General features: G+C 40.3%; 3 protein-coding genes across 7 annotated transcripts in view; all 3 read right to left on the bottom strand.

The window, feature by feature from the left end:
* Positions 1-24,914, bottom strand: part of clmnb (calmin b) — a 214,117-nt gene that overhangs the window by 177,175 nt on the left and 12,028 nt on the right. For 2 of the 5 annotated variants that reach the window (XR_007936713.1, XR_007936712.1), the window contains exon 12: positions 21,608-23,175. Coding sequence is in view for 3 of the 5 variants with exons in the window: in XM_051936564.1 (XP_051792524.1) it covers positions 23,058-23,175 (118 nt within the window). In the remaining 2 variants the exon portion in view is untranslated. Of the gene's footprint in view, positions 1-21,181; positions 23,176-24,914 lie in introns of those variants that run through there. The other 3 variants (XM_051936564.1, XM_022210339.2, XM_051936566.1) reach the window with 2 other exon arrangements.
* Positions 7,171-11,149, bottom strand: LOC110962392 (alpha-1-antitrypsin homolog). Its single transcript, XM_022210343.2, has 4 exons — positions 10,461-11,149; positions 9,054-9,324; positions 8,709-8,856; positions 7,171-7,697 (listed from the first exon to the last, which is right to left on the bottom strand). The coding sequence occupies exons 1-4, from the start codon at positions 11,110-11,112 to the stop codon at positions 7,506-7,508; spliced, it is 1,263 nt and encodes a 420-aa protein (XP_022066035.1). The 5' UTR covers positions 11,113-11,149; the 3' UTR covers positions 7,171-7,505.
* On the bottom strand, positions 14,726-21,431 carry LOC110962391 (alpha-1-antiproteinase 2-like). Its single transcript, XM_022210342.2, has 4 exons — positions 20,296-21,431; positions 18,372-18,639; positions 16,882-17,029; positions 14,726-15,226 (listed from the first exon to the last, which is right to left on the bottom strand). The coding sequence occupies exons 1-4, from the start codon at positions 21,269-21,271 to the stop codon at positions 15,038-15,040; spliced, it is 1,581 nt and encodes a 526-aa protein (XP_022066034.2). The 5' UTR covers positions 21,272-21,431; the 3' UTR covers positions 14,726-15,037.

The raw sequence follows: 24,914 nt of genomic DNA, 5'->3' as shown, positions 1-24,914 counted from the left end.
TAGTTTAGTGTGTCGTCCAAAATGTCACAAAAACGTCATAGTTTAGTGTGTCGTCCAAAATGTCACAAAAACGTCATAGTTTAGTGTGTCGTCCAAAAATGACAAAAATGTCATAGTTTAGTGTGTCGTCCAAAATATGACAAAAACGTCATAGTTTAGTGTGTCGTCCAAAATATGACAAAAACGTCATAGTTTAGTGTGTCACCCAATATATGAGAAAAACGTCATAGTTTAGTATGTCGTCCAAAAGCTTACCAAAATGTCACAGTTTAGTATGTCGTCCAAAATGTGACAAAAACGTCATAGTTTAGTATGTCGTCCAAAAGCTTACCAAAATGTCACAGTTTAGTATGTCGTCCAAAATGTGACAAAAACGTCATAGTTTAGTATGTCGTCCAAAAGCTTACCAAAATGTCACAGTTTAGTATGTTGTCCAAAATGACAAAAACATCATAGTTTAGTATGTCGTCCAAAAGCTTACCAAAACGTCATAGTTTATTATGTCGTCCAAAATATGAGAAAAACATCATAGTTTAGTATGTCACCCAAAATATGACAAAAACGTCATAGTTTAGTATGTCACCCAATATATGAGAAAAACGTCATAGTTTAGTATGTCGTCCAAAAGCTTACCAAAATGTCACAGTTTAGTATGTCGTCCAAAATGTGACAAAAACGTCATAGTTTAGTATGTCGTCCAAAAGCTTACCAAAATGTCACAGTTTAGTATGTCGTCCAAAATGTGACAAAAACGTCATAGTTTAGTATGTCGTCCAAAAGCTTACCAAAATGTCACAGTTTAGTATGTTGTCCAAAATGACAAAAACATCATAGTTTAGTATGTCGTCCAAAAGCTTACCAAAACGTCATAGTTTATTATGTCGTCCAAAATATGAGAAAAACATCATAGTTTAGTATGTCGTCCAAAATGTGACAAAACGTCATAGTTTAGTATGTCGTCCAAAAACTGACAAAAACGTCATAGTTTAGTATTCAATTTCAATTCAATTCAATTTTATTTATATAGCGTCAATTACAGTCAAATTGTCTCAAGACGCTTTACAGAACCCATGTGCCTGACCCCCAGAGCAGCCCAAAGGTGACAGTGGCAAGGAAAACACCCTTTTAACAGGGAAAAAACCTCAAGCAGAACCCGGCTCTATATAGGGGGGACCCATCTGCTGGCCGGGCGGGTTGAGAGGGACAGAGGAGGGCAAGGGGGAGGGATAGGAGGAAAGGGAGGGGTGGGAAAGCAAGGAAAGTACAACACACATTTGGATACATGTATGACAAGATATGTGACACAAACAAAGTATAAGCTAACATTGAAAACTGACTCATAGTTTACTCTGATGATGTACGGCTCTGACATTAAACATACTCCATATATAGCTAGCAGTAAAATTCAAACAGTATGTAAGTTAGCATAACAAGTATAGTGAGGGCAATCCAGAATTGACTGGTGGAAAAGGGGAGCTGGAAGCGGAGGGCTGGAGGAAGGTCAGCAGCAGCATCCCACAGTGGACATGGTGGAGACTGGACCAGCTGGTGGAACATCAACCGCAGATCTGAAGCATCCAGCTCTGGGACCAGGGACACTCGGAGAAATAGCACAGGGGCAAACAGAGTGAATGTACTGCAATAACAGTATACATATTAAATGTAAAGGTAGATAGAGAAGGGCTCAGTGCATCAAGAGAAGTCCCCCAGCAGCCTATAGGCCTAAACATGTATGTCAACCAAAAACGTCATAGTTTAGTATGACGTCGGAAAAACTTCATAGTTTAGTGTGTCGTCCAAAAAATGACAAAAACATCATAGTTTAGTATGGCGTCCAAAATTTCAGTAAAATGTCATATTTTCGTATGTTGTCCAAAATGTGACAAAAACTTCCTAGTTTAATATGTCGTCCAAAATGTTCGAAATCGTACATAAATGTATGTGAATACAATGTTCCATGGGAATTGCACTTTCCTTGGTGGAGCTCTGCGCTCTCTGGTTGCTTTTCTAGTTTAGTATGTCGTCTAAAATATGACAAAAATGTCATAGTATAGCATATCGTCCAAAATGTCACAAAAACGTCATACTTTAGTATATCGTCCAAAATATGGAAAAAATCCTGGATTCTGCATCACTTTGAATTTTTTAGTATGTGGTTTATTATGTGGTCTGAAATATGACAAAAACATCATAGGTTAGTATGTCGTCCAACATATTAGAACAAGGTGTTGAGATAGCTCAGCTGGTTAAGAAGGTGATTGGTAAACAGAACTGCGTCAGAGACTCAGGTTCAATTCCAGCTCATGATCCTTTACTGCATGGGTTTCTTGTTTTCCTCTCTCCCTGTTGATTAATTAAGAATGGAATAAAATTGTTCATGAAAATACAATACAATACTTCAATTTCTAAATCGTACATAAATGTATGTGAATACAATGTTCCATGGGAATGTCAATAACCTTGGTGGAGGTCTGCGCTCTCTGAGTCATAGTTTGGTATGTTGTCCAAAATGTAACTGAAACATGATAGTTTAGTGTGTCGTCCAAAATGTCACAAAAACGTCATAGTTTAGTGTGTCGTCCAAAATATGACAAAAACGTCATAGTTTAGTGTGTCGTCCAAAATGTGACAAAAACGTCATAGTTTAGTATGTCACCCAATATATGAGAAAAACATCATAGTTTAGTATGTCGTCCAAAATGTGACAAAAACGTCATAGTTTAGTATGTCGTCCAAAATGTCACAAAAACGTCATAGTTTAGTGTGTCGTCCAAAAAATGACAAAAACGTCATAGTTTAGTATGTCACCCAATATATGAGAAAAACATCATAGTTTAGTATGTCGTCCAAAAACTGACAAAAACGCCATAGTTTAGTATGTCGTCCAAAATGTCACAAAAACGTCATAGTTTAGTGTGTCGTCCAAAATATGACAAAAACGTCATAGTTTAGTATGTCACCCAATATATGAGAAAAACATCATAGTTTAGTATGTCGTCCAAAATGTGACAAAAACGTCATAGTTTAGTATGTCGTCCAAAATGTCACAAAAACGTCATAGTTTAGTGTGTCGTCCAAAAATGACAAAAACGTCATAGTTTAGTATGTCGTCCAAAATGTGACAAAAATGTCATAGTTTAGTATGTCGTCCAAAAACTGACAAAAACGTCATAGTTTAGTATGTCACCCAATATATGAGAAAAACATCATAGTTTAGTATGTCGTCCAAAATGTGACAAAAACGTCATAGTTTAGTATGTCGTCCAAAATGTCACAAAAACGTCATAGTTTAGTGTGTCGTCCAAAAAATGACAAAAACGTCATAGTTTAGTATGTCGTCCAAAATATGAGAAAAACGTCATAGTTTAGTATGTCGTCCAAAAACTGACAAAAACGTCACAGTCTCGTATGTCGTCCAAAATGTGACAAAAACGTCATAGTTTAGTATGTCGTCCAAAATGGGACAAAAACATCATAGGTTAGTATGTCGTCCAAAATATGACAAAAACGTCATAGTTTAGTATGTCGTCCAAAATGTGACAAAAACATCATAGTTTAGTATGTCGTCCAAAATATGACAAAAACGTCACAGTCTCGTATGTCGTCCAAAATGTGACAAAAACGTCATAGTTTAGTATGTCGTCCAAAAACTGACAAAAACGTCACAGTCTCGTATGTCGTCCAAAATGTGACAAAAACGTCATAGTTTAGTATGTCGTCCAAAATGGGACAAAAACATCATAGGTTAGTATGTCGTCCAAAATATGACAAAAACGTCATAGTTTAGTATGTCGTCCAAAATGTGACAAAAACATCATAGTTTAGTATGTCGTCCAAAATGTGACAAAAACGTCATAGTTTAGTTTGTCATCCAAAATATGACAAAAACGTCATAGTTTAGTATGTCGTCCAAAATGTGACAAAAACGTCATAGTTTCGTATGTCATCCAAAATATGACAAAAATGTCAGTTTAGTATGTCGTCCAAAATGTGACAAAAACGTCATGGTTTAGTATGTCGTCCAAAATGTGACAAAAACATCATAGTTTAGTATGTCGTCCAAAATGTGGAAAAAAGTCATAGTCTACTATGTGGTCTAAAATGTGAGAAAACCTAGAGTTTAGTATGTCGTCCAAAATTTCAGTAAAATGTCATATTTTCGAATGTTGTCCAAAATGTGACAAAAATTTCATAGTTTAGTATGTCATCCAAAATGTTCTCAATCGTACATAAATGTGTGTGAATACAATGTTCCATGGGAATGTCTCCATCCTTGGCAGAGGTCTGCGCTCTCTGAGTGCTTTTCTAGTTTAGTATGTCGTCTAAAATATGACAAAAACGTCATAATTTAGTATGTCATCGAAATGTGACAAAAACGTCATACTTTAGTATATCGTCCAAAATATGACCAACAACATAATAGTTTAGTATGTTGTACAAAATATGACCAAAAACGTCATGGTTTAGTATTTCGTCCAAAATATTACCAAAAACATCATAGTTTAGTATGTCATCCAAGTGGATCAGTGGGTAGAGTGGCCATCCTGCAACCGACGGGTTGCTGGTTTGATCCTTGGCCTGTTGAGGTGTCCCTGAGCAAGACACCTAACCCCTAATTCCTCTTCATGGGTCGTAGTTAGCGCCTTGCATGGCAGCTTCCGCCATCAGTGTGTGAATGTGACGTATCATGTTAAGCGCTTTGGGTACCTTGCAGGTATAGTAAAGTGCTATATATATACAGACCATTTACCATTAATAGTAGCTACAAAGATGTAATGTATTGGTTTTACATACGCACGAGTTGACCAGGTACCTTTTAAACACCATGAAAGCAAACAAACAGTCAGCCAACCATTGACATAAGTGGACTTGGATCTCCTTCCTCTTTCCTTGCTTCTTTCTCTTCTGAAGACTGAATGACTGAGCTTCACCCAGTCCTTACCAGGTGCTCTAAATCAGTGATCACTCATCAGCACCTCTTTTCTGCTACTGCTGCATTCTGGTAATGTCCTTGGATTCAGCTCAACAACTACAGCAGGCAAAATGACCACAAAGAGCAGCAAAAAAAAAAAAAAAAACTACAATGAGACACAAAGCAGCTATAAAGAGTCACAAAACAACAGCAAAAAGATTGATGACAGAAGACTGCTATGGAGGGACAAACATCCACAAAGAGAAGCAAACAAAGCAACAATAAAAACACTGAAACAAAAAACAGACAATCATTAGCAAGGCCAGAGTTTCCAAAGAACAGTCATAAAACTACAATAAAGGCACACAGACTACTACTACTACTACTAGAGACTACTGCAAAATGACCACAGATCAAAGTCAAAATCTGCTTTATTGTCGGTTCTGCTACATGCGTACACATACAGAAAACTGAGATTGCATTTCTCTCAACCCCTAAAACGTGAAGTACCATCAACATGAGAAAAACAAATGTGACCACAGAGTGAATAAAGACAACCACAAGTAGACAGAAAACTAATACAAAGACACAAAACATTTACAATGAGAAGTAAAATAATGATGCAACATAACAATCAGAGATGTAAAATGAGCCCAAAGAAACACAAAACGACAACAAATAGACACACAAAGAGACACAAAACTTCCACAAACTTCCACAAAATGGCAACAAAGAAACATGAAACTACTGAAAAAGAAGCAAAACGTCTCATAAGAAGTAACCTAAGCTGTTAAGTGACTTTATCATCACAGGTTGTTTAGAAGTCAATCCTCATGTAAAACATTAAACATAAAACCAGCATTGCACAAACCAGCGATGTAGTAGAAAGCAGAGGCTAATCTTTTACTCTACTTCCAAAAGTGTTTGTGTGAAGTGTTACAGTGTGTAAAGTGCCTTAAGTGTGTAACGTGACTGTATACTCATACTAAAAACTAGAAAGATTAACAGAAAATGGACCGAAGTAAACAGATGCATTGCTCTCGAGTCTACTAAGAAAGAGTTCGGTTATATTGCACAACAGAAAGTTTGTTCATTATGTATCCTTTCTGCAGAAAGGGGAGGAATTGTACAGTCTGATTACCTCAGGTAGGAAGGACCTCCTGAGTTCCAGGATCATTTTTCTGTTGTATCTCCTGTTGACCTGGGTTCATAGCCTAGCTGCGCTAGACCCAGCTCTTAAGACACATGGTTCTAGGAACTCTCGACAGGGAGGGAGGCGGGCTAAAAGGTTGTCTTTCAAATCACTCTGCAGCAATTGGGTAGGTATACAACCAATCAACGCAACGAATAGGCTGACATAGTTCCTAGAGCGCCGGATTGTGGCTAAGTCCCATTAGCTTCCCAACCAGCGGAGCCAACTGGTATATTAAGGATTTGCCATATCCCGTCGGCATAAGTCCAAATACGTCTTTCTTCTCAATGAAACACTTCAGTGCCGTCCTTTGTTTATCGTTCAAGTTGAATTTTAGCTTCAAATCTTTAAGGGCTGTGGCCAAAGCCGAGTCGAAAGATAACTGTTTATTGTGCGCCGGTTGTTTCTGTCAGAATCGTCGCGCCTCTGTCGTCACTTAGTTACGCCGCCTTCTGACTCTACACTTCATGGTGATTGGTCCGGCCAGTTTTAGGAGAATCCAACCTCGAGCCTTATGGAGGGTAACTAGACCCACCCTGGCAGAGAATTAAATTCGTTGCCGTGGGTTGTCTAGCGCGGCTAGGCTACTGGGTTCATTTTTCATGTCGTAAATTAGAACCCAGGACCCCTGTAGTCCTACCACCACGTTAACGAGAGTGTTCATACAGTAGCTATATGGGATGTATTGTTACACCTGCATCTGCTGTGTCTCTCCACTCATTCCTTCAGTCTTCAGTTTGTTGCGTTCATGTAACAGCATTGTTTCTTTTTCATCAGTTAGTGTTTGATTAATTGCTGGTTGAGATGTGTGGCCCAAAGCAGTCAGTTCATTCATTTTCTAGTCAATTGTCAGACTTTTGGCACTAGAACCTCTTCAAAGGTCACCAAAAATTCATATATAGAGGAAGAACCCTTCACTAATGTATGATGTGTCCCTGGTTGTTTCAGATAATTCCCTTTTAATGTAGCAGTTGTTGCCTTTTTCTCAATAATTCAGCACTAGTTGGTATTAAAATGTTATACTCAAGAGAACTGTGCACTAAAGTAGACAGAAACATAAACAATATCAGTTCAAGACAAGTCTTTATTTCACTTCCTGTTGAACCACACTGAAGCAGAAACAGTAAAATACCAGGTTGTCTTTCTGGTGTTTTTTGGTGTTTTTTTCTTTAACTGCATCATATAAAATAGTCAGATACAATTTAGAAAGATGTATTAAGATATGCGTAAACCCAGATGCTGTTACTCGATGATATATGTGTTGTTTTATTCATCATTTCTCCGGTGGTCCTAACATCATGACGACACCTTTGTGGCATTTCTGGATGACAAGGTTAAAATGTCCCGAAGTTACAAAACCTACTGCAGTGCGAAAATGCAACACGAGTTCTCTGGGCGTCTCTACACGGCTGTGGGGTTGTTGATTTTGCCCATGAAGAGGATGCTCCTGGTCGAGTGCTTCAGGATGAAGATCATGAAGGGCCTGTTGAGTTCCATGATGTCAGGCATGCTCATGGGCATGATCTCGACGGTGGTGGCCGCTGCAGCTTCTGTTCCCGTTTCATCCACACTGAGCACAGCCTGATGAGACACCTGAAGACGAACCAGGATACAACAGTCAGCCTGGCATCTTAAAAGCTGGAGATGCTGCAGGATAGATGGTCTTTGCACCATCTACTACACGTGTTTGTGAAATAGGAATATGACTTTAAAGCAGAGGTGTCAAACTCATTTCAGTTCAGGTTCCATGTTCAGTCCATTCTGATCTCCACTGAACTGGACCAGTAAAATCACAGCATAATAACCTATAAATAATCACAACTCCTAATGGTTCCTTTGTTTTAGTGCAAAAAAATACATTCTGAAAATGTTCACATTTAAGGAATTATCTTCTAACAAAACATCATGAACAACCTGAAATTTATGAAGAAAAATACGTTCCGTTTCATCAACATTCATCCTCAGTTTATCATTTCTACATTACAACTTTCAGATCACAGAGTGTCTACAAAGGAACACAACATTTAGTCACCTGGAACTGAATAATGTATTACTTTATTTAAATGACAAAATAGACAAAAAGCAACAAAAACAAGACAAAATATTACAAAAATGCGACGTAAAATGACAAAAACAAGACACAGAATGACAAAAATGAGACAAATGACTCGAAACAAGACAAAAAAGTTACAAAACGACAAAAAAATGGACAAACGACAAAAGTGAGACAAAAAATTACACAAATGAGATCAAAAATGAACAACAAAAATGAGAAACAAAACGACAAAAGCGTGAGACAAGCAACACGAAACAAGAGACAAAAACATGAGACAAACGACAAAAATCAGACAAAATATTTAAAAAATGAGACACAAAATGACAAAACAACAATCTAGTATTTTACTTTCTGATCCAAACAACTTGTCATGGTCTAGAAATGATTTTAAATTTATAGTTTTACTAATTTACAATCTGCAGTTAATGTCTTCTCTGTAATTTTTACACTTTGAGGGCCGGATTGGACCCTCTGGAGGACCACTTTTGGCCTTCAGGCCTCATGTTGGACACCCCTGCTTTTAAGTTTCCAGTTGATGCGAATGTTACCTTTGACACCTTGAGCTTGATCTCGTCAGATATGCCTGAAAAATCAGCGTTGTCTCCAAATGCGTCTGTCACTCCCAGCTCTTTTAGTGTGCTATCCAAGGAGGCATCAGCAGAGATGGAAAATTTCGGCATGTGAAGATCCACGCTACTGCAAAACAAAGAACATCACAAGTGTCCGATTCACTGCAGTGTGGAGATGATTTGTTCACGCAGTATGAGCTGTAATAATTTGGGATACTCTGAGCATAAAACATATGCCAAGACATTCCCCACACACATTATGAATGCATCCATGGCACACTTTACGACATGAACCTGAGGACGCAAAACAAAGTCTTGTCTTACTTCCTGCGGAGTGAGTCGTGCCAGTGATGGATGTGTTCCTTGCTGATGAATTCCTCCACCTCCTTCATTTTGCCTTTATCGGGCAGAACCACCATCATGGAGGAGTTTCCTTTGTACGGCAGCAGGATGACGGTGGTGTGGTTGTCGACGTCCTGGTAGAAGTCATAGCGTCCTGTCCTCGACATCATGTCCACCTCGACTTTGGTGTTCTCGTCCACATGGAAGTCTGCCTTTTTTGTGTGCTTACTGTCGAAGGGTTTCTCCCACTGTCCTGTACAAGACAGCAGAGAGGGAAGATGACAGAAATGCTGAAAACGCTTACTTATTTGACCATGTCGTTTGAAAATGTCTCCGTTTCTAGTCTGTCCAGCTGTTTGTGGCGCTCTCCATCCCTCAGCCCCTTAAATAAGACAATAAAATGTGCATGTACAGATGCAGTGTCTTAGTGTGCTTATCTGGAACTTCTTTTAAATCACTTCTTAAAATCCACTTTTACAGACCTGTTTTTATGTGAGGTTTACTTTTAGCTTTGTAGTGTTTTATTCTGTATTCTGTCCTGTTTATTTTAGATGTTCTCTCTGGTTTTATTTGACTTTTAGCTGCTTGTTTGTTTGTTTTTTGGTCTGATGTTGTCTCTCAAATTTTTTAATTCTCTACTTTTTGGATTTTTAATTTTAACCCTCAACCTTGTTCTTTAATTTTCAAACTGCCTAGTTCCCTTGTTTGAGTTGTGTGCTTATCCTCCTAATTATTTATTTCATTAATTGCCATTTTTACTATTTATTTTAACCCTCCTCATTTACGGGCACCAAAAAATATTCTTTCCTTGTCTGAAAAAAATTCAGCAAAAAAAAAATCCCCAAATTTCTAAAAATTTGCAAAACCTTCAGGAAGGCAATTCCAATAATTACTTAAAAATTTCCCTCAAAAGTTTTAATTTAAAAAATGCCCCAAATTTGGCAAGAATATTCTTGTAAATATTTTCAAAAAAAAGAGTAAAAATCTTCCCAAAAAAATCCTAAAAATATCTAAAGTGATTCCATATATATCAGTAAAACTTCTAATATTTTCTTTGAGAACATTCACATAAAAATCATTGATTTTTTTTGTAAATTTTCTTTAAACATTTTTAACATTTTCTTTTTTCCACCAAGAAATGTTCAAAGATTTCCCAAAAATGTGGACATCAGAAGTTTCACTGTGAAAATATTTTTTTCCCCACATTTTCAAACTTTAAAACGGGTCACTTTGACCCACAGGACGACACGAGGGTTAAGTGACTGCTCTGACTTGCCTCCTATAACTTGTCTGATTGTCTGTTTGCATGTTTTAACTGTCAAAGCTCTGAATGAACGCTGTTCTTAAAGGTTCGATATGTGTCTTTCTCCTCATGTTCACAAATCTTACCTCTGAAGTAGACGTAGTTGATCAGCACCATGGCCGTTGCAGCGTCCAAGTCCTTCACCATGTCTTTTATCTTGTCCTGAGTTTTACTAGCAATGAGTGTGTTGATCTCAGCTGCAGCTTCAGCAGGTTTTGTAAAGTCGACATTGAAGATGTCCCCAGAGTAGTAGTGCTTGACGTCTTTCTGGAACTGCTGCTGAGGATTGAAACCAGTGCGCACTGCAACAGCGTTACCAACATTCAGCTTCTGGTTCTCCTGGCTGTGGCCAAGCATGTGGAAAAGATGCTCGAAGGCTTCATTGACCTGACTCTGGTTTAAGGCGCCGTAGCCCAGACTGGAGAACAGCTGGCTGTGGGTGTCACCTCCAGCCCCTGTAGACAGCATGGACAGGGCGGTGGAGATGCCCAGTGGTGAGTAGAAGATGTTCTTTCCAGCCTCAGCCTTGGCATTCAGGTTTTTGTAGAGGGCAAAGGCAAAGTCAGCGTTGGGATTGGACAACTCGTGGCAGCTCATCTCGCCCTCATGGCTGTGTTCAGGACCGTGGTGGTGGACGTGGGGGTCATGGTGTTGGTGGTCATGGTGCTCGTGGTGGTCCGCCCAGGCTGCAGCCAGCAGCAGCACTACGACTGCACAGCTTGCAAAGATACTCCGCATCCTTAGAGCCTATCCAAGGAAAATACACTCAGAGACACACTACCACAGCAGGCCATTCAATAATTAATACCACTAACCTAATGTCAGGAAACTCTGATAATAAGACTCCTTTTCATCGTCTAAATTCTTACAAACTTTGTCATCAGAGCTTCACTTCAAATTCTACTTTTTTACCAAAAATTAAAAAGTGAATCATGTTGTTCAGCATATATCAGTGAGGTGATGATGTGCTTACCTTTAATATCCTCTTTGCTGCAGGCAGTTTGTCAGAAACTCCCTCCGTTTTATACAGAAGCTCTGAGAGTCAGCTGACAGTTCGGTCAAAAATTAACCGACATGTCTCCCCTGCCCTGTGCTGAGAGAGATATCTGGCTGTCTGCTTATCTTCCTGATGCAACACAACCCACTCAGTCCAGCATGACTAGAGCATAGATAATGGACCGTTCGAAAAATGTGTCGAAATGCATTTGTATCATCACAGACTCGAAGAAATCAGTCAGAAATCCCTGGTCTTGCACTATGAATGAACCCTGCTTCAGAGTGTATGCTGTATTTTCACATTCTATGGGACAGGCATTCTCAGTCAAAACGCAGCTGATCAATATTTCTGGGTCACTGAACTCGAGGTCTGTTATCTCACCTTGATCCCCATGTAGATGCAAAGTTAAAACCTCTGAAAAGCTCAAATCTTTGGTTCTTCCCATTTGATATCAGAGTGCAGAGTTTGTGCTTCGTCATGCAATTTATACCAACCAAGCAACTGTTATCAGGTTGTGACTACAAAGCTAATGTTTGTCTAAATGACTGCAGTGGTGTGTTTCAATTCACAATCAGCCATTGTTAAGTAACAGTATTTTTCCTTGTAATCCAACAGAGGGGGCTCTGAGAAATCATCAGCTTATAGGGGCTGAAGATAGAGCCTCATAGAACCTGAAGATAGAGCCTCATAGAACCTGAAGATAGAGCCTCATAGAAACTGAAAATAGAGCCTCATAGAACCTGAAGATACAACCTCATAGACCTGAAGATAGAGCCTCATAGAACCTGAAGATAGAGCCTCATAGAACCTGAAGATAGAGCCTCATAGAAACTGAAGATAGAGCCTCATAGAAACTGAAGATAGAGCCTCATAGAACCTGAAGATAGAGCCTCATAGAAACTGAAGATAGAGCCTCATAGAAACTGAAGATAGAGCCTCATAGAACCTGAAGATAGAGCCTCATAGAACCTGAAGATAGAGCCTCATAGAAACTGAAGATAGAGCCTCATAGAACCTGAAGATAGAGCCTCATAGAACCTGAAGATAGAGCCTCATAGAAACTGAAGATAGAGCCTCATAGAACCTGAAGATAGAGCCTCATAGAAACTGAAGATAGAGCCTCATAGAACCTGAAGATACAACCTCATAGAACCTGAAGATACAGCCTCATAGAACCTGAAGATACAACCTCATAGAATCTGAAGATACAGTCTCATTGAACCTGAAAATACAGCCTCATAGAACTTGAAGATACAACCTCATAGACCTGAAGATACAGCCTCATAGAACCTGAAGATACAACCTCATAGAACCTGAAGATAGAGCCTCATAGAACCTGAAGATAGAGCCTCATAGAAACTGAAGATAGAGCCTCATAGAACCTGAAGATAGAGCCTCATAGAACCTGAAGATAGAGCCTCATAGAACCTGAAGATACAACCTCATAGAACCTGAAGATAGAGCCTCATAGAACCTGAAGATAGAGCCTCATAGAAACTGAAGATAGAGCCTCATAGAACCTGAAGATAGAGCCTCATAGAAACTGAAGATAGAGCCTCATAGAACCTGAAGATACAACCTCATAGAACCTGAAGATACAGCCTCATAGAACCTGAAGATACAACCTCATAGAATCTGAAGATACAGTCTCATTGAACCTGAAAATACAGCCTCATAGAACTTGAAGATACAACCTCATAGACCTGAAGATACAGCCTCAATGGAACCTGAAGATACAGCCTCATAGGACATGAAGATACAGTCTCATTGAACCTGAAAATACAGCCTCATAGAACCTGAAGATACAGCCTCATAGGAGCTGAAGATACAGCCTCATTGAACCTGAAGATACAGCCTCATAGGACCTGAAGATACAGCCTCATAGGACCTGAAGATACAGCCTCATAGGACCTGAAGATACAGCCTCATAGGACATGAAGATACAGTCTCATTGAACCTGAAAATACAGCCTCATTGAACCTGAAGATACAGCCTCATAGGACCTGAAGATAGAGCCTCACTGGGGGTTGAAGAATTCTGCAAAAAAGCAAAGTTGAAATTTTGGATGGATTATGAATGAAATCTTGATTTTTGTTTTGGTATTATACGTCAAAAAACTAACTGTTCACCTCACCTTGCAGTTAGAAGATCCTCGGTTCGTGTCCCGGCCTTCTTTCTGCATGGACTCTCCATGTTCTTCCTGTGCATGTGTGGGTTTCCTCCAGGTACTCCAGTTTCCTCCCATAGTCCAAAAATGCGCTGAAGTTAATCGATTATTCTAAATTTGCTCCTGGGTGTGTGTGTGACTGTTTGTCCTGCTTTAAGTTGCTGTATTGTTTTAAGTCATTTTCTTGTTTTCCACTGTGAAGCACTTGGGCTGTTATAAAAGGCTGTAGAAATAACCTTTGACTGATTGATTGATTGATTGATTGACCTCTTACATGATTTAGTAATCGCCTGCAGTAGTAATGTTGCTCATTTTGCCAGAATGTCACAAACGTCGGGGGGGGGGGGGGGGGGGGGTTCAATCATTTTGGATGCAACAGTAGGCTTGACTAACAAAATTCTAACGCTCTATTTAATGTCTTCTGGTTCTTTCTTGCTTGTATTTGCCGACTCACATGTTCTAAATATTCCAGTGGACGAATCTCCTGCAGCCACCCTAAAGTCTACACACCATGTTCAAAGGTGGTACAAAAAGTCGTCTATTGCGGACAGATGAGGCACAGTTTTATCTAAATATGGGGACGGCGGCATATATTTTCAGACCGTCTTTCCTGGAGGCCATTTACAATCTGGTGTTCACATGAAAAGTGACAGAAATATTTGGTGAAGAATGAATACAGAGGGCTTGAAAAGGAAGTTCAGACCTCGCCAGCTGCCTCACCTCTGCACACTCGGCCAATCGCCGCTCGTCAGGTCGTCGCCGCTCATCTCTGGGGACCCCTCACTCTTTCAAACGGCTCACAAACTGAAGGTTTTCTGTGTGTCAGTGGAACCCTTCCTGATTAATAGGCTGACATTTCTGTTACTTGTGATAGATCTGCTGTCCTATTCATCAAACCAGCCTCTATTCATCATCCCCTCAATGAGCTAAATATCATCGCGATACCTTCACAAGGCTGTCTGTCTGAGGTAAAAATGAGCTAATGTCCCAGAGCTACTGAAACCCTACAACACAGGGAAAATGGGACACTATTTCATGAGCGTTTCCCTCATTCTTTTTTTTCTCTGCGTTGGCGAATAAGCCTGGATGCTCTTGCAAAGCAATTTCCAATAATTGCATAAGACGATAAAGAGATGTTACAGGAGGAAATGGGTTTCAGAGCAGGAAAAAAATGACAAAAGAGAAAATGCTTTTGTAATGGAAGAAAAAGTGTTTTATGTTTTTGCAAGAATAGCAGAGATTCAGTCACAGGGATAAATTGCTACCATTTAAATGTCTTTTCATCATTTTGAGAAAATGGAGAAATAAACTATAAATCATCCTGTAATGTTTGAAAAACAAAATGCACTTTGCAACTCCGCTGCTTTTTTTCTAAATGACATGCTGTGCTACTGGAACAGATTCAGACCAGAGCTGACACATTCTGTGACTGAATGCAGTGTTTCATCAATACAGAGAATAAAAACAGGATTTAAAAAGGCTGTGATGTTGTCGCTCATCTAGACCTTAGTGGGATCGATAATTCTCCCGATGAGCAGGATGAGCCCCGTGAGATCGTCATAGATTATCAGCATGAACGGTCTGTCGAAGGTTATTCTCGGGGGGACGGAGAAGTCCAGCATGATGTCGGGTCTCGCCCCGTTTTCTGATTTGGTCTCTTCAACCTCCAGCAGAACCTCATGAGGAGCCTGAAGACAGAAATGTGGTTGGTATGGATGTTTAACTGATGCTAACCAGTGTGAGTGCTGATTCTGTGTGTGATTTCATAAATAGCATTTAAGCTTTTGAAGGCTTGTACCTCTGTTTGCTTTTGCCTAAAGTGTTTTGTTGTTTTCTTATCTAACCTCTGGTGGCTAAAAGCTTCAGTGTTCCGCCCGCGCGACGCTTTGAGATCTGCATAAGCATTTCCTTAAAAGTCTGAAGCTGCAAACGCGATTATACAAACACTATACGCCAATGGAAAGCTTAGATTCTCATGAATCCGCCGGTATAAACCACTTTCAGATGTGATTACCACACCGGGTAATATAAACACATTTGTCCGACAAACAGCGAATATCCATCCATCCTTTCTCTATACACGGCTTCAACGTACACAGCGCGACTCACATTTCCGGGTTCATTATTACACACAGATGAAAATATTCCACAAAAAACGGCCATAATCCAACCTTTTACATCCAGACGACACAAACCAGTAAAATATTTTGTCCAAAACATGTCCTGAAGTCGGTATATAATCCACGAATAGATCGTTTTCAAGGAAATGCACCTCGCGATGCGTGTCCAATATTCCCTGTATTTCTCGTCATATTTTTATTTACAAATAGAATATTAGCGATTTTTTTGTACTGAAAATGGCTGGAATTGACTGCAGCTTATAGGGCTACGTTTTAGTGATAAGCTTGGTATCTGGACAGTTTGGAAGTCCATTCAAACTTTTTGTACTCCTCGAACCTTTCCAGACAGTCGCACCATAAAACAAGTTTGATAGAGTCAGACTTTCTTTGTAGAAGTCGCCTCAACAAAACCTAAAACTTCAGTCAGAGATAACAGGTATCACAAAGGTGGTTATCAGCTTTCTTTGTAACTTTGTTCTGCTTTACACTCACATGAAAGGATGCATTTAACGCGTCATGTGACCTTTCTGAATCAAAATGGACCAACTGTGTCTCACCAAATTCAGCCAACGGGTTGTTATAACGGAGAACAACAGCAATATAAAAAGTGGTGCCACTGCTAACGATGTAAGAGAGGAATGCTGGTAGAAAACCATTAATTGGGTGTTAATATATTCATTTTAGCCATCAGTGCAGATACTTATTTCTAATGTGACTGATAAAATGATCCATTTTCTCATCTGTGTTCTATTAGCTGCAGTGAAAACCAACTTTGCAGCAAATCAGGACCAAGTATAAAAACATATTAATGCGATTTCTGCATCACCAGCTGAATGCTGTCGAGAACTACACAGCTTCATTCAGTGGTTTTAGTCACGTAAAGCTGAACATTTTCCCACATCTGAGAATCTGCATCGTCATAAAAATGATTTGGTTAAATCAGGGGTGTCCAGGGGTGCACTTTATGATCAAACAACTGGTTATGGTCTAGAAATTATCTTAAATTTATAGTTTTAATAATTTACAATCTGCAGTTAATGTCTTCTCGGTAATTTTTACACTTTGAGGGCCGGATTGGACCCTCTGGAGGACCACTTTTGGACCACAGGTCTCATGTTGGACACCCCTGCTCTAAATGCATCATTCTCCACAAAAACCATTCCTGCCTGATAGCTTCACAGTTTCTCACATCAGCAAAGAAAAACATTCAGCTCGTTCTTAACCTTGATGAGTTCCAGCGTCTTCTTCTGCGATATTCCGGAGAAGTCGGCTGAGCGGGAAAACACGGAAGATACCCCGGCGTTCCTCAGGAGCCTCTCTAAACTGTAGGATTTCCTGAGTTGAAACTTAGGCAAACGGATTTCTGCTCGCCTGTGGAAACAAACAATCGATGTGTTAATGGATTTGCTCTAAGCTGTCTTGTTACAGCGTGTGGGACCCGAGCTGCAGGCTTTCCCTCTCTGATGTACAGAGAGCAGTAATTATTGCTGACTTAGAACCCGCTCGGCGTCGTTCATCATGCTGCCGAACAACAGACTGCAGGGGTGACGGAGCTCTGCATACTCAGGAATAAGCAAACACCATTTATTACGGACAAATGCTGTAAAGGTGCTGACCTTCATCCCAACATCCTCATATTAAAATCACCATCTGAGCAGAAACAGTGGAGGTAAATGGAACTGGATTTAGGGTGTTTAAAAAACCTAAAAGTACCTCACCGTTAAAAGTTTTTGTTCTTACGTGGTCTGAGAATTATCCAGAACTACTGGGACTTAAGATAAAGGAGATCTATTTGTGTAATTAACTGTATTTGTCCCACATAGTCACAGTATTTTGCAAACAGCAGTAGAGAAAGTGCTCAGATTCTTGACTTGAAGTCATGATATGGAGCATTTCAACATTTTATATAACACTGGACCAGTGTTACAGATGGGTGAATATACAGTTGATGGACTTTTGAAGTCCACGGGATATATCTTGCATACATGTGTACTAAAATACTCCATAGTTACAGAAAAATAGTCCAGATTGGCATGAAACTTGTTCTAAATGACTTGAAAATGATCCCAAAGACACAGAAATTATCCAAAATGACAAGGAACAATCCAAACTGACATAAAACTTGTTGAAAACGGCATAAAAATTTTCCAAAATGACTCCGGGTCAATCTATAATTGAGGGACTTTTGAAGTCCATGGGATATATCTGCATGCATTTTATTAAAAGTAAAGATGTTTTTTTAATCGTCATTATGATCATGTCTTTACAAATTCGGTTATTATTTATTGTGGAAACAATTAAAGCTGTTTAAAAATGCTTTTAAAGTTGTCTAAATTGACTCAAAATGGCCCAAAATAACTTGAATCATGTCCAAAATCACCTAAACACTGTCTAAACTGCTTTGGAACAAATATCCTCCAAATGAACTCAGAATTGCCCAGAATGATCCAACATTTGTCCAAACTGTGTTGAAACTAGACTGGATATTTAATGTTACAATATCCCCCTGACATATAGTAGAGTAACTTGAGTAAATGTACTCTAGTAGTTCATGCAAACAGCTCCTCCTGCATTCAGCCAATGCAGCAGTTCAAACTGGGATGCAAAATGGTGCAATTGTGTTGTGAGGATGACACAACCGTCAATGTAAGCCATGAAGAACACCTAACAATGAGCAGGAAGCACGAGTTTCATTTTTGGATTCCCCACCTACCCCGGCTTCAGGTTGCTCAGCCAGAAGCTCATGCGTCCGTCAGAGAGACAGTCCTCCAGAGGCTGCACCTCTGCTTTGGGCAGCAGCAGCAGCGAGGCCGGACGATCCGAACCAGGCAGCCGAACCACGGTGGCCGAGCAGTTGGTGTCGTACAGCATCATCACCTCCGATGAGTCGTCCATGAACATCATGGGAACCTCCACGGTGGTGGTAGCGTTCAGCTGGAAGCTCCGGAGCACCGTGTGGCGCCGCTGGAATGGATGGAGACCTGATGGATGCGAGATGAAGATAAATAGCCAAAAAACTGATTCTAAATATGCATTTCCTAATCCGTCTGGAATGACATCTCTGAAGAGATACTTGTCTGGTTGAATAGAACTCAGTCCCTCCATGAATTCTCGATGTTGTGATCGCACTAATTCACGCGAATTCAATCAATCTCCGTGAATTCTACAATTTTGTCCAATCACCGCAACTTTTCCGCAATTTTGCCCCGCCTCCCGTGAGTTCCACCAATGATGGCAGTCCCCAGCGGAAACGTAATGCACGTACATCACTGAATTCACTTCCTGTTTCTGGTGTGAAGATGCAGACATGTCCCATTCTAATGTCTCTCATTTACCAACAAAAATTACCACTAAAGACATGAAAAACTATTCCCTGATGTTCTCCACCAAAGCAGAGCTAAACTGTTAAGTATCGTGGTGGAAAACAAACAAGAAGACCAGTACCAGACCTCTACCAGACCTCTATCAGACCTCTACCAGACCAGTACCAGACCTCTACCAGACCAGTACCAGACCTTTACCAGACCTCTACCAGACCTGTACCAGACCAGTACCAGACCTTTACCAGACCTCTACCAGACCTGTACCAGACCAGTACCAGACCTTTACCAGACCAGTACCAGACCTCTACCAGACCACTACCAGACCAGTACCAGACCTCTACCAGACCAGTACCAGACCTTTACCAGACCTCTACCAGACCTGTACCAGACCAGTACCAGACCTTTACCAGACCAGTACCAGACCTCTACCAGACCAGTACCAGACCAGTACCAGACCTCTACCAGACCTCTACCAGACCAGTACCAGACCTCTACCAGACCAGTACCAGACCTTTACCAGACCTCTACCAGACCTGTACCAGACCAGTACCAGACCTCTACCAGACCTTTACCAGACCAGTACCAGACCAGTACCAGACCTTTACCAGACCTTTACCAGACCTGTACCAGACCTGTACCAGACCAGTACCAGACCTCTACCAGACCAGTACCAGACCTTTACCAGACCTCTACCAGACCTGTACCAGACCAGTACCAGACCTCTACCAGACCTCTACCAGACCTCTACCAGACCAGTAACAGACCTCTACCAGACCTCTATCAGTATAAATCACCGTGACAGAAGCTGTTGATCCAGATCTGTTGGAGCTCTGAAAGAATGAAGGAAAGTTAGATTCATTAATGACGTGACGAGCCGTGAGCGTGTGTGTGTGAACACGTGTGTGAATACCAGGATGTGAAATTAACTTTTTAAGCCACTGCAGATGTGTCCAAATATGATCCATTCAACAGTAAATGATCATTTAGTGATTAAATCTACCAACCACTTCATGTTAAACCAGGATCTGGCTGCTGCTAGTTTCTCACTGTGGTGTTCCAGTTTGTGGAAATGGGTTACAGAATTAGTTTAGGAAGAAATGCTGTCTTTTAAAATGCTGAAACATGTTCTAACAACTTTACAGCAACTGTCACTGTCTCCTGCAATTTCACAGCAACAAATATGCTCAAAACATCGCAATTTTTTTCGAAAAGCTGCCAGAAATTCAGACATTTTTGGGCCGCAACAATCTGGAAAAACGTCACGAAATCCTGGAGGGACTGAAAACTATTATCATTTATAAAACATAGAGCTACCTTTGAAATACACATAATTGTTGAGTATAAGTTTGTTGGAGCCTTGAAAGTCTTTCATCAGCGTCTCGTAGCTCATGTTGAAGACATGGTGTCCACTGAGCAGAAAACTCTTAAAGTCTGTGGAGGGTTTTCCATCGACATGCAGGCTGCTCCACACTTTTAACCGAGCTCCATCCTCTGCCCCATCCCCAGCTCTGTCTCCAGCATCCTCCCCTGCTCCACCAATCCCAGCATCAGAAGCTCCACCCCCTTCCTGCTGGAGGCCGAGCTGCAGATCTGTGAGAGCTGATACGGTGGCCTCCACGCTCTGCTGCGTGGCGTTGGCCGCCAACCCCAGGGCCTCCAGGGCCTGGCTCCGGCTCTCGGACCCGGACACTCGACACAGCAGAGCGAGAGCCGATGCCAGGCCCAGGGGCGAGAACAGGATGTTCTGCTGCTGCTGCTGCTGGGCTCCGGGGTCTGCGGCGGTTCTGGTCGCCAGGTCACGGTAGGGTTCAAAGGCCAAGGCTGCGTTCAGGGCAGACGTGTTGAGCAGCCGGTCGGGCTCTCGTTGGTTCCCGTGGACCGAGGAACATGCTAGCAGTGCCATCAGGAAAGCACACACGGCAGGCATCACTGCTTCTCCTCTCGCCATCCTGGCCCAGATCGCCGGCCTGCTTTGGGGAAGTGTTGTTCTCGTGGCTCGGTGCGGGGACGGCGGTGTGGAAAGCACATCGATCTCCAGGGGCTGAGCTTCTGACCTGCGGGTCCAGCTCTGCGCAAACAACGGTGGCCTGGTTTTAGGTTCTGAGAATTTCACCGGCGATGAATGAGTGTGTGTTTGTTCGGCGGAGGACAGCGAGGACATCCCATACCCATTCCCCTCCTTAATTCTGGTCAACATGGATTTTGAACTCTTATGTAACTCACAGATACTTTTATTTTGCTCCAACTCAACTGTGTACCCACCAGCAGGAATTATACATGAGAAATACATGTCTGGAAATGCTGTATTTACAGTCCTGATTCTGTCTGGTGTTGGGGTGTCCAACTGATCTTAGTCCAGAGTCCACATACAGCGAAGTCTGATCTCCAGTGGATCGGACCAGTAAAACCACAGCATAATAACCTATAAAAAAACACAACTCCTAATGGTTCCTTTGTTTTTCACATTTAAAGAATTATCTTTTACAAAACATCATGAACAACCTGACATTTCTGAAGATAAACAAGTTCAATTTCATCAGCATTCATCCTCAGTTTATCATTTCCACATTACAACTTCCAGATCACAGAGTGTCTACAAAGGAACACAACATTTAGTCACCTGGACCTGAACCAGAGAGGATTTCACCTGGACAAAAAACAATAAAAAAACAAGACAAAATATTACAAAAATGACACACAATGACACGAAACAAAAAAGTAACAAAAAATTTGACAAAAAAGTCACAAAGCGACAAAAAAAATGGACAGAACATCAAAAATGAGGCAAAAAACTATACAAATGACACAAACGAGACGGAACATGACAAAAGCGAGAAACAAAACGACAAAAAAGTAGACAACAAAAATGAGCCAAAAAAATACAAAACAAAAAACATGAGAGACATGACGAAAGTCAGACAAAAAAGACAAAAAAACAACAAAAATAAGACAAAATATTGCAAAATGAGACACAAAATGACAAAAAATGAGACAAATTACACGAGAAACAAAAGAAAGAGATAAAAAATTTGATTAAAAAGTTAGAAAGCAACCAAAAATGGGCAAAAATGACAAAAAATTACACAAATGACACAAACGAGACAAAAATGACAAAAAAGAAACAAAATGACAAAATACAACACAAAATAAGGAATTAAAGCAAAACACAAAATGACAAAAATAAGACAGAAACACAAGCGAGACAAAGAGGAAACACAAAATGACAAAAACAAGAAACAGAATTACAAAAACTTGAGACAAACATCAAAAGTCAGACAAAAAAACAACAAAAACAAGACAAATAATGACAAAAATGAGACAAAACGACAAAAGAAAAATGAACAATCTAGTATTTTACGTTCTGATCCAAACTCGTCATGGTCTAGAAATGATTTTAAATTTATAGTTTTACTAATTTACAATCTGCAGTTAATGTCTTCTCTGTAATTTTTACACTTTGAGGGCCGGATTGGACCCTCTGGAGGACCACTTTTGGACCACGGGCCTCATGTTGGACACCCCTGGTTTAGTAGAATGAAACAGATCAAGAAGCCACATTGTTGTTTATATCACATAAAAATGTCATGAAAAAAGCTCATAATCTGCTTCAACCATCATCTGAGCGGAGAACAATGGAACTCTATAGTTCTGAGCACAGCGAGAGTCTGAGAAATGTCAAAGTTCTCATTAAATATTATCATGTGAATCTCAGCACGTCAGTCCAGCCTCTAATTAAACAGCAGCTCATGTGGGATTCGGCAGGAAGCAGAACAGACGGTCGCTGCCGTGATGCTGCGACGCCACCATGTGGCCGATTAAATGAAGCTTAAAGGTGCAATGCTGACAGGAAAAGCAGCTGAAAATGTGCCTAATAATGTGGATTACAGCTTTATCTGCAACTATAGCCCGAGTTCTTACAAAATATGCTGGCAGCGTGAGGCAAATATAATCATTAAACAACGCCCTGAGGGAAATTTAGCGACACAGATAAAGAGTCGGCCTCGGCTCTAGGTGTCCCTGTTTGGCTCATTAGAGCAAACCGGGCTAATAAGCATTTGTTAACGGGAGGGGAGCACTCAGAGGTTCATCTGAGGTAGGATGAGGCAGCAGTAGAGCAGAATCCACAGGACCAGGAGCATCTCCAGCTCTGATGGAGTGATGTCACAGGACTGAAGGCTGAATCCTCCTTCACTGCTGACAGAGTGGATGAAAACAGGAGCGTTAGATTCACATTCACGGTGTTTAAAAGTCACATTAACCACTGAAATCCATAAAGAACCAGAAACTAGAAAGAGTTGTCAGATTTACAACTTCCTTCTGTTTTCGTATAGTTAGTATAAATACGGGCTTAAAATCATGATATGCATTTAAAATTATTTTATTCTACATGTCTCACTAAAATAAAATCACCAAAGATAATGAATGTGAGCTAACCAGCCTCTGTAAAAACACAAAATTATGCACTTATGATGCAGCTTAGAAGTCATGTTTGACTCTGCTGCTATCAACAGTCATAATGCAAAAATGAAGGGACTTTTTGACTCTACTGAAGGCTGTTCACACACAGCAGATAGGTGAGGGGTATGGACAAAAATGTAATCTGAAGAATAAAATATCTGTAGTATGTAGAGCAGCATTTCTGTTTCCAGTATTGGTAGCACTTGTTAGCACTTGGAAAATGCAGTACATATTGACTCCAGGCTTTTTCAGTTTTTGTAAAATGGATAATATACATAAATATAAAATTACTGGTATTATAGCTGTGCCATACTGCATAAAACACACTGATGACTTCACTCTACTTCTAGCTAAATTTGTTCTGTTTTCATAGAGGAGGACTTTATATTGCAGTGAAAAATGAGGCCACAGTAAGGATGCCCGATAATATTGGCCCACCGATATTATCGGCCTGATATTGTCATAAAAATGTAATATCGGCCAATATCGCTATCAGGGTTTTTTTTTTTGCCTATAATGAAAACTGATTTACCGACTCATAGAGGGAGGGACACTGAACTGTTGTTTGGGACAAATTTTTTTAAAGGGAGTAATATGTCGTTTTTTTCCAAAAAACCTCAGTTGAAGTAGTTTTCTTACTTTACAGACAATTTTTCCATCTGAGAATGCATCCAATGGGGCATCACAATAAAAAGAGGCATAATGTGTTAATTCCACCACAGGAAATATGGAATGTTACCTAGAATTAGTTAAACAGCCCACAGATATCGGTTGATATCGGAATCGGAAATTGAGACTTGGACAATATCGGCATATCGGTTATCGGTCAAAAGGCCAATATCGGACATCCTAGCCCACAGTGATTAAAAATGTGACAGGAGCAAAGATGGCTAAAGTGGTAAAACAGAAGAGATCCTGTAGATCCTGCAAACCACAGCCTTAAGATAAATCTGCCAAACTCATCAGTTAATCTTTATCGTAAAATGTTTTTGAAAGAGAAGCAAATTGGTACAAAAATTTTCAGAGTACATTTTGAACTATTTTTAACAAGTTAATGCAAGTCGCACATGTGCAAAGATTGTGTGTTGTTGCTCATTCTACCATTACAGCACCGCTGGTTTAGGCCTGGTTTAAAGGGGCTGTTTCCACATAATTTCCAACTCATTTTGAGACAAATCTTTTGAAATGATTTTAAAAACGATAATGTGAGTTAGCATATTTCCAACAGCTGCTTTGGAATGAATAAACTAGACTGGTGGTACAGTCTATGTTAGGTAGGGCTGAATAAACAGGAGAAAAACCCTTTGTCAGTCCGCTAGTATTTTATTTGATAGGGAGGTTTCCGTCTGAAGCGCATTTACTTTTTTTTTTTTTTAACAAAAAAGTCAAAAACCACCTCAGACAAACTTTTTTGATGAAAATGTTTTCTAAATAATGCCATTTCCATTCGCTTTTTTCTAATGAAATATCTCAAA

Source organism: Acanthochromis polyacanthus, chromosome 16 (genome assembly GCF_021347895.1).
Source record: "Acanthochromis polyacanthus isolate Apoly-LR-REF ecotype Palm Island chromosome 16, KAUST_Apoly_ChrSc, whole genome shotgun sequence".
NCBI lineage: Eukaryota > Metazoa > Chordata > Actinopteri > Pomacentridae > Acanthochromis > Acanthochromis polyacanthus.
This window is presented reverse-complemented; position numbering and strand designations above follow the sequence as displayed.